General features: G+C 47.5%; 1 protein-coding gene across 1 annotated transcript; it reads left to right on the top strand.

Moving 5' to 3' along the window:
- The first annotated feature begins 4,201 nt into the window (after nt 1–4,201).
- On the top strand, nt 4,202–10,961 carry ITPRIPL2 (ITPRIP like 2). Its single transcript, XM_045819462.1, has one exon. It carries the CDS (start codon nt 4,720–4,722, stop codon nt 6,325–6,327), a length of 1,608 nt encoding a protein of 535 aa, XP_045675418.1. The 5' UTR covers nt 4,202–4,719; the 3' UTR covers nt 6,328–10,961.
- Nucleotides 10,962–16,056: the final 5,095 nt, after the last annotated feature.

The raw sequence follows: 16,056 nt of genomic DNA, 5'->3' as shown, positions 1-16,056 counted from the left end.
GCTGCCATTCTTCCTCCGAGGGACACGCCTCTGGGATATCAGAAATGTTGGGAGGGCTGGGTGTATATATTTGCTAAGCTGTTAAAAACAGGAGTGGCCTTTGTCAGGTATTAAACATTAAAGGAAGTTTTTAATGAAATAATTATCAAAAGTCTACAAAACACCCTGGCTGGGTGGCTCAGTTGGTTAGAACATTATTCCGTACACCAAAAATGTTGTGGGTTCAATTTCTGGTCAGGGTACATACCTGGGTTGCAGGTTCGATCCCAGGTAGGTTCTCTCTCACATCGATGTTTCCCCCTTTTCTCCCTCCCTTTCTCTCTCCCCCGTCTCTAAAATCTATAAAAAAATCCTCAGGTGAGGATTTTTTTTAAGTCTACAAACCAGTGGCAGTTTTCTGAACGCACCACATTGTGCAACGATCTAATCTGTCAGCTTGGAGCACACTGTTTTCCTTTAGGTTCCCCTCTGCACACAGTAAGCACCCACAGAAGGGCGTAGTAAACTAATGAATAAGTGCATTTGTATTTGCTCTGACACATACAGGTTTTCCCAGTGCAAAGTTATGAGGCCTGTACCTTGAACTCTTCGGAGGAAGTGAGCTAAGGAAACGAATCACAAGCAGGAAAAACAGTAATGGTGACACATTGTTTACGCAGTGCAGCAGGGTGAACAGTGGTCTGTGTGAGATAATAAAAACTACAGATCGGTGTCTACTCCCAGCTCCTGTCCCAAAGCTCCTAACACCTTTGTAATTTCCTAAATGATAAGAGAACTAGGAGCATCTCTTGTTTCAAGGAGGTAGGTCTGGGTGGGCTCCTGGGTGGCAGCTGGTCACCAGAAAGACCAAGCAATGGTTAGAAGCTTGGGATTTCCAGCTCCACCTCCCCACCCTTCTCCAGAGAAGAACGGAATAGTAAGTGATCGTGCCTGTGTGAGCAAGCCTGCACAAAGTCCTGGTAGTAGGGGGTTCAGGGAGCTTCGAGGTTGGTGAACACAACCATACACTGAAAGGGTGACGCACCCCAACTCCATGGAGATAGAAGCTCCTGTGCTCAGGACCTTCCCAGACCTCGCCCTCTGTGTCTCTTCAACTGCCTGTTGATCTGTGTCCTTTCTCATGTCCTCTACCACACTGGTAATTGTTCAGTGTTTTCCTGAGTCCTGTGAGCCGCTCTAGAAAATTAATCGAACGTGAGAAGAGGGATGTGGGAGCCTCTGATTCGTAGCCAAGTCAGACAGAAGTTGTGGGTCGCCTGGGGGTCTACAACTTGGAGACTGGCATCCAGTGGGGTGGGAGCTGTCTTGTGGATAATGTCAAAATAGAATTAAATTATAGGACACCGAGCTGGTGTCACAGAGAATTGCTTGTTGTGGGGTATGGAAACACATTTGGTGACCAAAGGGTCAGATGTGAAGTGTTCTGTGTGAGTCGTAAAGGAGACACAGGAAGGACAACTGAGCTTTTTCCAATATACCCTCCAAAAGATATGTTCACACCCTAACCCTTGGAACCTGTTAAGGTGATCTTAGTTGGAAAAGGGGTCTTTACAGACTTGATTAACTTAAGGGTCTCTAGCTGAGATCCTTGGTATTACCCTGATGGGCCCCAAATCCAATGGCAGGTGTCCTTCTAAGAAAAAGAGAAGGAGAGAGACACAGAGAAGAAGGCCATGTGAAGCTGGAGGCAGAGGTTAATCTGATGCAGCCACAAGCCAAGGGACACCTGGAGTCACCAGAAGCTGGACAAGGCAAGGTAGGATTCTCCCCTAAAGGCTTCAGAGGAAGTACAGCCGTCTTGCCATCAAGAACTGTGAGAGAATAAATTCCTGGTCTAAGCCACCCGGTTTGTGGTGCCTTGTTACAGCAGCCCCAGAAAATGAATATGGCTGCTTCAGAGCCACAACCCCAGCAGCTGCAGCGGAGACCGTATGGCCCACAAGCCTAAAATATTTACACAACATGTTTGCCGACCTCTGATCGAGCATTGCCCTTTTTGTACGGTTGATGATAGCATGCCACCATATCTACTAGGGAAAAAATAAGTCACTCTGTTAGTATCACCCCCATTTGATAGATGGGAAAATTAAAGCAAAGTGATATTAAGGGATTAGTCCAAACATGGCGGCCACCTGTGGCTTTCCCAGGTTGAAACATCTGCTGCGCCTTCTCCAGCACAACGCCCTTCCCTTGGGGGACACCCCACCCTCAGTCCCCGTGGTCTGGACCAGGCTCACCTCACCTCCTGGTTCCAGGGTTGGGTATCCAACTGTCTTAGTCAGCTGGGGCTGCATATACAACAAATACCACAGACTGGGTGGTGTGAAAAATAGAAATTTATTTTCTCACAGTTCTGGAGGCTGGAAGTCCAAAATCCAGTCCCAGCAAAGTCAGGGTTCTGGTGAAGGCTCTCCTCCTGGCTGTCACCTTCTCCGCATGTCCTCACACGGCCTTTCCTTAGGAGTGTGCACAAGGAGCGATCTCTCTCTCTCTCTCTAACTCTTAGAAGGATACCAGTCCTGTTGGATTAGGCTCATTTTTATTATCTCAATTTACCTTAACTAACTCCTACTTCCAAATATGGCTACACTGGGGGTTAGGACGTCAGCCTCTGAATTTTGAGGGGACACAGTTCAGTCTATTGCATTGCCATAGGCCAGGCTAACAGTGCATCCTCCAACTTGATCACTTTTAGCTCATGACCCAAGGTTGTCTCTAGGGATGGCATCTGCTGTGACATTCAGGCAAGCCAGGCTTTCTTTTCCTCCGCACGCAGGATAACATGAGGCTAAAGCAGCCAGGGGCATATGGAGAGGACTTGGCAGAGGGCACAGCCAACTTAGAAGAAAGCAGAGCTAGGAAGCCTACGAAGAGTAACTAGATGAAGCGTTACTGAAGTAGGATCCCCTAGATGTCTGTTAACACAATACAGTCAATTCTTTTTGAGCTGTCCTTCCGTCACCTAGAACCCAGACTCCTGACTGATAGAGACTACTGTCTCATAGTTAATAGCAGTGGAGATGCGATCTGAAAGGTTTACTTAGCTCTAAGAGGCTCAGCCAAGGACTTCCTGGGAGTAATCTCAGTGCTTAACCCAGAAATCATCCTCAGCCCTGGTTTCCAGGTGGCAGCTGGGTTCTGAACTTTTTTTTTTGGCTTTCACCCTTGCTTTCTAATTGATGGTGGGAGCAAAGTGTGCAATGAGTGTAAATACATAAAGATAATTATTTAAATCCTGATTGTTTCAAGGAGTACTCCCTAGTTATGCAACAAGACAAAGCTTCCCTGGACTGAGGTCCCAATGTAGGTCCTGAAAAAGGACACAAATTCCCAGGAGTTGAGGAAGGGGAATTTCTGGTCCCCTCCCTGAGTCCTGACTCTTGTTTTCTCCGGAGCCTCGGAGCTGTGCCTGTGTTTAAGGCACAGCTCTGCTAAACTGGGTGGTGACCTTGGGCAAGCAGCTGAACCTGCCTGTGCCCTGGATCCTCATCTGAAAAATGAGGTAGTGCCCACGCACGTCATAGGATTAACATGAAGAGTGTACATGTGCAATGTTGATTAGCCCAGTACTGACACAGACTAAAGGCTGTTGCTGTTCTTCTCAAGGCTGGCTCTTCCTCATTCAGATCTCAGAGCAAATGCCGCCTCACAGAGTCCCCAGCTTTCATGCGGCAACCCCAATTTCTCACTCCCTCATACAGATTTGTTTCATTCAGAGCATTTTCTGCTATGGGATCCCTTCTCTTTTGATTCCCTCCCGCCCCCACCCCCCCCTTTTTTTTTAAAGCTGCAAACTTTACAGTCAGAAAAGTTGTCTATTTTGTCTACTGCTATTTCCACAGCACCTAGCCTCCTACTTGGCACATAGTAGGTGTTCAATAAATATTGGTTTGTATAAAGGACAGTGGTATTCTGGCAGCGCCTCTTTCGTTGGGGCCTGCCACACCACCAATACCATACCACCACGACTTGCTGGGGGTGGGGGAGGGACAGACAGTCTCGTCGTGAGCTCTTTTCTCCTCCTTTTAACTTTCCAGTGTAACTAACTTCTTGTGAGCACAACTCCAGAAGCTCCCTGGATAAGCCACCGCCCTGGAATCAGGGCCTTTCCAGTTATGCCTTAAGGGAGGGAGAATGGGGGTGGCCCGCAGGAGACCAGCTACTAACGCTTCCTGAAGTCCCTCCCGCCGTCCCGCGTCGCTTTAAGGAGGAGGCCTTGGGAGAGGGCGGACCCCGCCCGCCGGCTCGGAGCACGCTCCAGACTTAGGCATTTCCTCCCCGCCAGCTGGCTCGGCCTCACCTCCCCTCGGAAGAGGAAACTCCCGGAGCCCAAGTAACGGGAACTAGAGCGAAGGGGAGCGGCTGGGGGCCCGGCGTCAGGAGGGCCGCCCAGGGTTGGAGGTGAGCCGGGCCGGGCCAGAAGCTGGCCGTGCACACCGCGCCGGAGCGCCGGGTGGGGAGGGCCACCGGGCAGGACGCATCGCGCAACCGGCGCAGGGCGCGGCCCGGGGCCTGGGAGTCCGGGGCGGGCCGTAGCTGGAAAGAGAACTTGAGCTGGGAGAGGAGGCTGAGCTGGAGGGCGGCTTCCCCCATTCCTGCAAGGGGGGAGCCGCCGTGGAGGCAAAGGAGACCCGGACAGCGGGGCCGCTGGGGCGCTGCGCGCATGCTGGGCCGGGGGCGCCGCCGGGGCTTGCGCCCTGGGCTGCCCAGGCGCCCGGCATGTCGGTGCACTACACCCTCAACCTGCGTGTCTTCTGGCCCCTGGTGACCGGCCTGTTCATTGCCATCGTGTGCCTCTACCATGTCCTACGAGGGAGTGGGGGTGCCCGGGCCGAGGCCCCCGACGGCGCAGAGGATGCGGACGGAGGCTTCCCTCTTCTTAAGGTGTCTGTCCTGCTCCTCCTCGGCTACATCCTCCTACGCTGTCGCCACGCTGTCCGGCAGCGCTTCCTGCCCGCGTCTCCCCGCCTGGGGGGCCACTCCGCCTTCTCTTCAAGACATTTCCAAGAGCCGAGCCTCGGCATCTTGCTGGAGAGTTACTATGAGCACGATGTGCGCCTGTCCCCGCACGTGCTGGGCCACAGTAAGGCACACGTGAGCCGGATCGTGGGCGAACTGGTGCGAGCTGGCCGCGCCCGGGCATCCCCGGGCCCCATTCCCGGGGGCACATTGGCCTTGGCCTTTCGTGGAGACTTCATCCAGGTGGGCAGTGCCTATGAGCAGCATAAAATACGCCGGCCGGACGCCTTCGACGTGTTGGTGCCTTTGCGCCTCCCGCCGCTGGTGGCGCTGGAGCCTCGGAGCCTGGGCACCCAGCCTGCTTTGGCCCCAGCCTTTCATGGCTGCTTCGTGTGCGCACTCAAGGCGCCGCCGGGGGCCTCCGGGAGCCACTGGCTCCGGGACTGCAAACCCTTCGCCGACGGCTTCTGTGTGGACGTGCGCGGGCGGCGCCACCTCTCGTCCACCCTGGTGCTGCGTTGGTTCCAGTCACATCTGCAGCGCTCCCTGGCCACCGTGCGCTACAGCCTGGAGGAGCGCTGTCGGGTCAGCCTAACCCCGGGCGGCTTGGAGCAGCCTCCCACCCTGCACATCCTGCCCTGCCGCACCGATTATGGCTGCTGCCGCCTTTCCATGGCCGTGCGTCTCATTCCCGCCGTCCATTTGGGCGACGGTGTCTTCCTCGTGGCTCCGCCACCGCCGTCCTCGCCCTTCGGGACTTTATCAGAGCTCCCGGGAGGCCTGCGCGCGGATGCACTGTGGGGCGTAAACACAGCGCGGCAGGAGCAGAAGCTGCTGGGTTGGCTGCAGGAACGGGCCCCTTCAGGTGCCTGCTACCTCAAGTGCCTGCAGTTGCTTAAAGCTCTGCGAGACCTGGGCGCCCACGGGCTGGACCCGGTGGCCGCCACCCAGTGGGGACGCATCCTGTCCTCATACGTGCTCAAGACGGTGCTGCTTGCAGTGCTGCTGCGTGAGAGGGCTCCGGAGCAAGGCTGGGATGAGGCGCACCTGGGCAAGCGCTTGGAACAGTTGGTGCGGTTTCTTAGGGACTGCCTGCTGCGACGCCAAACACTCTTCCACTGCGTCCTGGGCCCTGGTGGGGCGGCCGCCGAAGTGGGCCCACTGCCCAAAGTACTGCGTGAAGCTGCTCCAGTTGACCTCCTGGCTGCTTTCGATAATCACTCCCGGGAACTCGCAGCCGCAAGGTTGCTGTCCACATGGCGAAGGCTGCCCCAGCTTCTCCGGGCCTATGGGGGTCCCCGCTACCTTGCCAGGTGCTCCCCACCCCGGACTCAGCACACCCAGGGATTCCCTAAAGACGAACCGTAAACCCTGACAGTGCCCCTACCAGGCCTAATGCTCCTAAAGCCTCTCCTACCAGCTAGGGGTGGGGATGGCAATGAAGCCAGTTCTACTCCAGGAAGATGAGCTGCAGAAGGTGTTGGAAAATTCAGAGGATGACATTTGGTGGCATAAATGCCACCCTTGGGTTCACAGTCCCGAATAGTTATGGCATCTTTTCACATCCACCATGGTGCCTTGGGCAAGCTTTGGAGAAACATCCAACAGCACAGCTAAGAGTCGTCGGAAGGCTGGTTTGTGTGGAATGACTGACTGACAGTGTAGAAGGATCCGTGGATTTCAGGGAAGTCTAGTTAAGGAAGCAAGCAACTAGCAGCAGAGAAAGTTCCCTCTGCTGGTTTTTGAGCTGCAGATCTCTCTGGCCCTTACATTTAAAGAAGTTAATGTTTTTTTGGCATAACTACTTGCTAGGTCCTGGGTTCCTGATCATCTTTTTCTAAAATGAGTATCTACAACTGGAATTGAAATTCTATTCTAGGGGCTCCTGATCTGAGGAACATTGTCTCTGCTCTTCAAATTAATATTAATGTGTTTTTTAAATGGTACAATCACCAGTGTTCGATGGGACTGTGAAGAAGTGAGTCTCACAGGTTGCGAGGCAGTCAAGAGTTGGTTAGAGAAATTCCAGAGCAAATAGCACTTTATTTTGATCATTTGTGGTAATTGTCAGTGCCAAGTGTTGCATCTGAAAGGGAGGCCAGCCATATTTACCATTAAGAAATGTGTAGTCTTGAGAAGCAGGCTTGTTTTACTTCCCTCCAGACACATGCCAGAATGTGTACCAGTCAACACCCATTCATGGAGCACATGCTGGGAGCCAGGCACAGTGCAAAGCAGCATCAAAGTGCATATTTATTTAAGACAACAGTGGTGAGGGCGGAAAACATGTTGGGTCTCGAGAAAGATGTATTTTAGTTTTTGCCTGTCAAGGTGTCTCACTGGGACTTGCTGCTGGCTGGAGATAGAAACCTTGTTTGTTTTAAAGCTTTTAAGCAAATTCCTTTGCATGAGACTTCTTTCTGAGTTTAATGAAATAATGAAGAGGAAATATCCACTGCAGTGCCTAGGATGTAGTTAGAACTCTCAATGCTTAGTAATGGTTAGTGGTTGAAAAGTTTTTCTCCCATTGCCCAAGCTACCTTTAAGTGGTCCAGAGGCAATTTGGAGGCGTGGTTGGTTCAGCACAGGTCTTGCAAAGCATTTCATTTATGTGCATGTAGTTCAGTATCTTGGGCTCTGGACTTGAAGACCAGTGTCTCCCTGATCAGTCAGCCAAGGAGAAATACAGCAGAGGAGAGCAAGAGGAGATGGGTGGGGTTGGAGGGAGACAGACCTCGTCAGCAGGCAGCTTCTTTTTGTCTTTGCGCAGAAATATCACCAGGTTGGGTGTATTTTGCAGCTAGGAGGAGCCCATTATGAAATCCCTTCCTGTCCTCCCAAATTTCTAACAGCCCACAATTCCCACTTTAGAATGGTCCATCATATACTCACCTAATAGAAGCTGCAGCCAGTCCCTGTGTTAGACTTTTTTTTTTTAAACAGACATGTGCTCCCTTAGACTCTTAAAGATAAAACTTGGAGGACAGAAGTAGCCACCTGAATAGGGCCGTTGTTTAACTTCTGAGTTATTTTAAGGGAACTCTTTAAACTTTCTTTAGGGGACCTACTCAGCCATTGCAGGAAATCATTGTGAATAAATAGTGTATAGGAAATCCTCAGCAGAACTGCAGAGACTTCCTACATACTTCGTAACCTTGGACTGCAAGAGTTGCACATGTGCTTTCTCTTTGAGGTTGTTTTGGGGAGAGTTCCCCTGGATACCACAAAGATTACTTCTAGCTTTTGAGGTCAGTGTTAGGTTTTAAGGTACTGCATTTAGCAAAGGGATCAGTATACCAACTTCCTGCGAAGATATAAACTGCACAGTGTTTTAAAAAATTACTTTTTAAAGTAAATGCCAACAGGAATTAGGCCCTATATTGTTTCCTAGTCAGCCACAATTTCCCCTGTGGTCATTAAGGCTACTGGAACCAGGGACAGCGAGGCTCTTCGAAGGATTATAAAGCTTTAAAAGTTGAATTTTCCTAATATTTCTAGATGAGTTGATAGGTTTCTTTTTTATCTTAATAGTGTTTTGAACTTTAAGTCTGATAACATACTGTTCTTATAGGTTTTTGTTGTTGTTTTCCTTCAGGTTAATTACCCAAAGCCTCATCCATCCTCAAGATTTTAAAATTTTATTATTTTTTTAAATTAATGGGGCATTGTATTTGTGAATTTTTTAAATATTAATGCTTTATTTAAATGCCATGCTGAGCAATTGTTCTCTGTACATGGTGACCAAAACTTGGAGTTTTCGATCAATTTTGATCAATGTTTAGTAATTCCAAACATGTACTGTGTACAAGTGAAATAATATGGCATATTAGCCAGGTGTGATGGTTGCCCGAGGCACTTAAATTAAGCTCAGTTCTATATTTTATTAGGGCTCCATCATGATCTTGATCAGAAAAGTACACATTTTTGGTGTATACCTGGTACTGGAGATTCATATTTGCAAATATACAGGAAGGCTCAGAATCCCCCCCTTTTTTTTTTTTTTTTTTTTAAAGATTGATTGTCCACAGCCAGTGCCCAGAGAAAATGTTTGGGGAAAATGACTCAGCCATTTTGCCACGAGACACTCTTCAGTAACTCCCACTGACCAGTCCTGGGAGCCATCCTAGAATGCTCGTGGGCAGAGAGTAGGAGGCAGATTTTTTTTTTCCCCAAAATGAAACTGAAGTGAAAGAAGGAAGAATGCAAGTGAACCAAGAGAAATATGAAGGACTCTGGAAGGAAGGCTCATGATGGAAGTGAAAGGAAGGAGAGATGGGGTGGAAATCATGTGAGGGTGGGAAGGAGGTTTGGGTTGGGAAACACATTTTTAGGTATGTGCTCTTTTTAAATCAGGGGTCGCAAACTCAGCAGCCTGCAGAAACAAGGTAGAGAAGGGGTGGGTGGGCAGTGGGGGCTTCTTGTGGTAAGGGCTATTACTTGGCTTCAGGCAGGGAAAAGGGTACAGAGGGGCTAGAAGTCAGGACTCTTTAAAAGTGAAACTTTCTGATTGTTAAAATAATTTTTAAATGTCCAAAACACCATGTGGGCCAAACAAAATGTTTGGTTGAACCTGCAGGCCTCCAGTTTCCGACCCTTGCCTTACACAGCTAACCCCCCAAGTATGTATAAGGTTATATTTATTGTTGTGGATATGATGCTGTTATACATAGTTGGGGAGTGATATTTGAGTCTCTTTTATCTCTCAGAGCTAAGCTTTATTGTAGAAACAAACCAAAAAAAATTAACACGGCCACAGATAACACTTTACTCATAATTCCCAGAAGGACCCTCTGTCCTGGAGCTGTTCTTTGTAGTCAGACCCTCCAGCAAAAGCCACAGGGGCCAGTTCTTGGCATTTCCTTCCCAGTGAGTCAGTTAAACTCCTAGGCTATGTCAGAGTTTGAAGATGAGTCATCAGGAAGGATTGCAGAAAAACTTGTTTCTTTTTTATTTGCATTTTATTTTAAAATTAATGATTATTATTATTTTTAGTGGTGTTCTTGCCTGTGCCTTAGCAATGATAGCTGGTGGCCTGCAACACCAGAAAAACAATGCTGGACCCTTGGGCCAAGCTTCTTGGGCTTGCTGCCGTGTCCATGGCCAAGAACACTGTTCCGATCAGATGTGCCTATCTCTTTCTGACTCCGAGGCTCCCACCAAAACCGACATCCTAGCATTCTGAAGGAATTAACCTAACTGCTTCCAAATTGTCTCTTTTATCCTCACAGAGTAAGTCACTTTTTCTGTAAAATGTGGCTTTTGACCTTGATGCCAAAGACTTAACTTATTCCACCCATGAACAGAGGAGGGTTATTACCTCCCTCCCCAGTAGTGGAAAAAGTGAATCTCATTAATATTTCCAGTGTCCCTCGAGAGGGAAAGAAGTTCAGTATTATCATGTGGCATTTGTTAATTTTTTAAAAAATCACATGTCTATTACTTAGACCTACTGTTTATTTTTTTTTATACCTACGTAGCACATGATATGGTGGGGATAAAGCAAGTATAAATTGGGAGCAGGGGAAGTTATATGCAATCAGCTACACAGAGAGAACAGACTAAAACATGCAGCTAAATTACATATAATCTGATTTTTGAAGTATCAGATATTCAGGAATATTTTAGCACCTTTTACTTTTAAAAGAATGTGCCTTGATTTAGTCATTTGACTTTAAAACATTCCTCATATTTTATTGTGATTTTTAATGTGTGTTTTGACCCCAAACTGGGTATTTTGACGCAGTGTGTCAGCTGCAGTCACAGCATGTTTTGTTCCAATAACAGAGACCAAAGAGTTCATCAGTTACGGTTCCGCTGCTACAGTTGTGTGATTAAGAGGCATTTTAATCACAGCGTATTTCCACGGCCCAAACAACTGAGGCCTGCCATTTGTTTTCTATTTCAGGTTGGAGTAAATTTGCACTTTTAATCATATGGGTCATTTGGGGACCTTGTTCTTTTATACTTTGCTTTGTTAATAAAGGTACCTGTAGAAACCTGTGGACTGGATGTCAGATTTTGGGCAGGGTCTCATCTTCCTGCGATTCCTTATGGAAGCCTCACCTGATCTCAGCTCCTGGGTGTATGGGGAGTCTTTTCCCATGCAGCAGCGCTGGATCATTGCTGGTACGGAAATGGCTCCATACTCAGGTGGAAAGAAATGCCATTTCACAGCTCTCGGGTCCTGCCTTCAAGTCTTCTTTTTTTCCTTGCCTAGAATCCTCTGCCCATGTGGCTCTTCTACCCACCCCTCCACCCCTCTACACACACACACACACACACACACACACTCATATTGTTCAAGTCTTGGCCTGTGGCTAATTTATAGCTCAAATTTATAGTTCAAGAATTTTGCCCAGAAATCTCTTAGGCCCTCAGGCCCTCTCCAAATGGCAAACATTTGCTAATATGAAAAACTAGCAGGCTTGGTGAGAACTGGAATATCAGAGGCTACATAGGACTCTTCAAAGACTTGGAGCCAGGTGGAAGTTTAGGGAAACTTGCACCCACAGGCTGATTAAACACTAGTTGGTAGAACTTGAGCCCAGGGTAAAGGGGAGTGGGGTGTGTTGCCTTTAGTTTTTTAACAAGTAGTTATTCACTGGCTACTGTCCCTGGGCATTGAGGACACACAGTGATGACCAATGAGAGAGAGAGATGTGGTCTCTCTCTCTCATGAGCACACAAACTGTTGCAAGAGACAGGCAGTCGGAGAAGCGGTCTTGATGGTGGGTGGTGGGTGGGGGAAGGGCTATGGAAACATGGAAGAGGAGCGCCTCATGCAGTCAGTTCAGGGAGAGCTGCTTAGAACAAGTGACATCTACATCGAGATCCAAACATAGGTAGGGGTTTGTGAAGTGAAGGGACTTGGGCTGGAGAAAAATGCATCAAGCACAGAGGTGACAGGAGCATTTGAATTTGGTTAGAGATTGAAGATAGGGTGGGAGGAGGTTTCAGTTGCGGAGGATGAGGTGGGAGAGGTAAGAAGGCACCAGGACAGCTAGAAGCTAGAGCCTCTCAAACGAGTGTACAAATCACCTGGAAGTCTTGCTAGAATGCAAGTTCTTTAATTAACCTTTTATTGATTGATTGATTGACTTGAGAAAGAGATTGATTTGTTGTTTCACTTATTTATGTATTCATTGGTTGAGAATGCAAGTTCTGATTCAGCAGATCTGGGTTTGACCTGAGACTGCATTTTAAAAAAATTTAATCTTTATTTTTTTCCATTCCCATTTAGTCCCCTTATACCCCCTGTCCCCCAGCAATCACCACACTGCTGTCCATGTCCATGAGTCCTTTTTCCTTTTTACTCACTCCCTCTGTCCCCTCACCTCCACCCACCACCTCCGCCATAGCTGTCATCTGTTCTCCATCTACGAGTCTGTCTCTTTTGCTCGCTTGTTCAGTTTGTTCATTAGGTTCCACATACGAGTGAAATCACATGGTGTTTGTCTTTCTCTGATTGACTGATTTCACTCAGCATAATGTTCTCCAGGTCTGGGGACTGCATTTGTAACAAGCTTCCGGGTGATGGTGATGATGGTGGTTCAGGGGCCATGTGTTGCTTGCAAAGCTGTGAACCCCGCTGCAAGTCTGGGCTGAGCCAGAAGATACTGGATGGGCATAGAATGGCGGGGTCAGCATTTGAGTTTGGCTCATTCTGACTGCATGGTGGAGAACTGAATTAAGCAGGAGTTGGCAAATGATTCACTTTTGCTTTATTTATTTTTTATATATAAAGTTTTATGGGGATACAGCCACGCCCATTCAGTTACATACTATCTCTGGTTGTTCTCACCGTATGTTGGTGGAATTGAGCAATTGGGACACAACACTGAAAATATTTACTCTCTGGCTCTCTGCAGAAAAGGTTGGCTGGAAGTAATCCAACTGGAAATTATCGGATGCTGCAGTGATCCAGGCCTGGGTGAGGCGGGGTGAGTGGGTCTGAAGTAGGGACAGAGAGACAAGTTACCCTAGATACAGAACAGCGCCACAGTTAGGGACAGCACTTGAATGCCGAGACCTGTCTTCAAGACTTGCTTCCTGCTTTTCATCTGGATCCCTCTTTGCAAGTTACCTGTTCTCTGAATCTCAAGTCCTTCCTCTGTAAGTGGGATTCTCAATAGAATGTTTCTCATAGGAGTAATTTGGGGTTAAATAAGCTCATACCTCCAAAGTGCTTGACATATACTCATATTAAGCACCCAGTACAAGTCAGTGCAGAAAGAATTTTCAGAATAGAATTGTCATTTAGTCTGTGTCTGTGGCCTCTTCCTCTGCTCCCTTTGCTGCTCATTCTTTTTCCACTGCAGGATTGTTTCCATCTTGTCCACCTAACCATCTCTCTGCTGCCAGATTGTGTTCATCTCTTTCCTTGATGCCCATGGTTTTCCCCTCCATGAGAAGCTCTCAGTCTGAGCACTATGGTAGACTGATTACAAAAATAGTCCCTGTTCTCCAACTCTTCCTGTACCCACACCCTTTGCAAAGTGACTTCGAAGTCTCTGCTATCAAGAAGGGAAGTGGGAAGGGGACCTTTTGCCTACCTCTTGAAACTAGAATGTGACTATTTAGTCAATAGAATGTGGTGGCACACATTCTGATACAGCACAATACACTCTATTTTGCTGTGTATAATGCACTCCCATATATAATGTGCACCCATGTTTTTGTGCACATTATACACGGGATTCTTACACCCATGGTGTGTAATTGTATACCCATGTATAATGCTCATCCTTATTTTTCCCTCAAATGTGTGGGCAAAAACCTTCTCAGTATACATGGCAAAATGTGGTAATATAAATCAATATAATACCACAAAAGACTTTGTGCTAGACCAAAGTTCCTGGCCCAGGCCTCAAGACACCTTGCCTGCACCTGATCTCTTGGAAGCCTACCACCACCACATGAGGATGAGAGACCATGTGACCCAACCAGCCCTTTCACCAGAGCTGATAGTCAGTTGCCTGTGAGGCAGGTGAGTGAGGCCATCCCAGACCAACCCCACTATCCCTTTCTCTCCCACAACTGACATGTCAATAGACTGAAACACTTGTACAAGCCCATCTAAGACCAGCTAAGCTTGGTCCAGGTCAGCAGAACCACTCAGCTGGACAATAGCAATAACAGACATTGTTTTAAGCTGCTGAGTTAGTGGTAGTTTCTTGCTCAGCTAACTGATTTGGAAGCTTTTTTAAAAATCTGGCATGCTAGGGCTGCCACTAGAGTAAATACAGGCTGTCCTTCACTTCTGTACATTTAACTTTCAAACAGCCAGACTTCGATACAAGCACTTGACTGACAGTGAACCACCTTCCCCACAGTGAACCCAGGTTTCCCTTGGCAGCTGAAGCATGGTGGGGTGTTGGCCTCCCAGTCGATGGTTGGTAGTGGCAGTATTGCCATCTTTGAGCACGGTGTTTACACAGCTGTTGGACCATGTTCCTGTATTTGTCCTTATCTTGTAAAAGCAAATGGAAGCTGCAAAAACTAAAGTGCTGATTCAGGTGACAAAGTGCCACAGGTCTCAAAGGTTAATACAATTAAGACACTGGTTCAGCCCTGGCTGGCATAGCTCAGTGGATTGAGCGTGGGCTGCGAACCAGTGTCGCAGGTTCGATTCCCAGTCAGGCTACATGCCTGGGTTGCAGGCCATGACCCCCAGCAACTGCACATTGATGCTTCTCTCTCTCTATCTCCCTCCCTTACCTCTCTAAAAATAAATAAAATCTTTAAAAAAAAAGACACTGATTCAGTATCCCTGACATGGCTAAGCTTCAGCCTCAGTCAGATGCTGGCTGGTGTTAAGCTGGTGGGCATTGTGTTCACCTTTAAAGGAACAGAACAACGGTGATGGAGGCCATTTAGGAAGCAGTATCACTTAGGAATACATTTGGCCACAACTTACAAAAACCTAACCATGGTGACAAATAGAAGCTTATGTTTCCTTGTCAGTCAGAAGCCTGGTGATAGGCAGCCAGCAGTATAGGGAAGAATCAGGGCATTGTTTTGCTCTGCCACTCTCATTTTATCCTTATTTTCATTTTTGCCCTTATGCTTGTCATGTCAAGATCCCATACTGCATACTACAGGCATGGAGAAGAGAAGATGGATTAAGGAACTCCATAGACTTCCTCTTATATCTCATTGTCCAGAATGGTGTCACGTGACTATTCTTAGCAGCAAGGGAAGCTGGGAAAGAGTGCCTGGCACCTGTCATACAGCAGCCCTAAGCAAAATATGCAGGAAGAATGGGTATTTGTGGGTAAATAAGATTCTGCTGCATAAATGCTAGAAATAAATAGATTATGTCAAAGAAGTGAGAATTAGAGAATTTATAACACCATAATTATATAATTTATACTTGCCTAAATTCTAGCATATAGTAAGTGCTCCATAAATGTTAGGACTGAAGTCTCAACTCTACTATTCACTGTCCATAATCTTTTGGGCAAGTCAGTTAAGTTGTCTAGACATCAGTTTTCTGATTTGCAAAATGAGGGTGATAGTACCTCCTATTATAAGTTTTATTGATTTGAGAGAAATTTGTTATGCCACTTATGCACTCATTGGTTACTTCCTGCATGTGCCCTTACTAAAGACTGAACCCGGAATCTTGGTGTATTGAGACAACGCTCTAACCAACTGAGCTACCCGGCCAGGGCCCTGTTCCAGAATCCATTTCTTAGGAGGGGTCACCCTTGGGCATTCTGCCCAGTACCTCCCTGTCATAAAACCTCCCTTCCCACAGGACTGCAGTTGTGAATATTTATTGTACATGTTCCCAGAAGGGAGGATCACCCCCATATCTCTCTTTCAAATTGTGTCATTTTCTTACACGCTTTTCCCCCATTTCACTTCTCAGATGAATTTTGATTTGCATTGTTTGAATCCTGGAAGAAAGCTCAAACTAGTAATTCTCAATCTTAGACCAATGATAATATACAAGGGGCTCTGTAAGATTATCCATGCTCATGACCCCACTGTGGCCGAAGGAGTCAGAGACTCGGGGGTTGCAGCCCAGGCACAGGCACTTTTCACAGCTCCCTGGATTATTCCAGGCTGCACCCAAGGTTGTGAACCACTGAT

This window comes from Phyllostomus hastatus, unplaced genomic scaffold (assembly GCF_019186645.2).
Source record: "Phyllostomus hastatus isolate PE091 unplaced genomic scaffold, TTU_PhHast_1.1 phas_scaffold_385, whole genome shotgun sequence".
Classification (NCBI taxonomy): Eukaryota; Metazoa; Chordata; class Mammalia; order Chiroptera; family Phyllostomidae; genus Phyllostomus; species Phyllostomus hastatus.
The sequence above is the reverse complement of the archived record's forward strand: the minus strand, read 5'-3'. Positions and strand labels throughout refer to the sequence as shown.

What these genes read in the sequence shown, in the direction of transcription:
- ITPRIPL2 (XM_045819462.1), top strand. Translation starts at nt 4,720, where the DNA reads ATGTCGGTGCACTACACCCTCAACCTGCGTGTCTTCTGGCCCCTGGTG.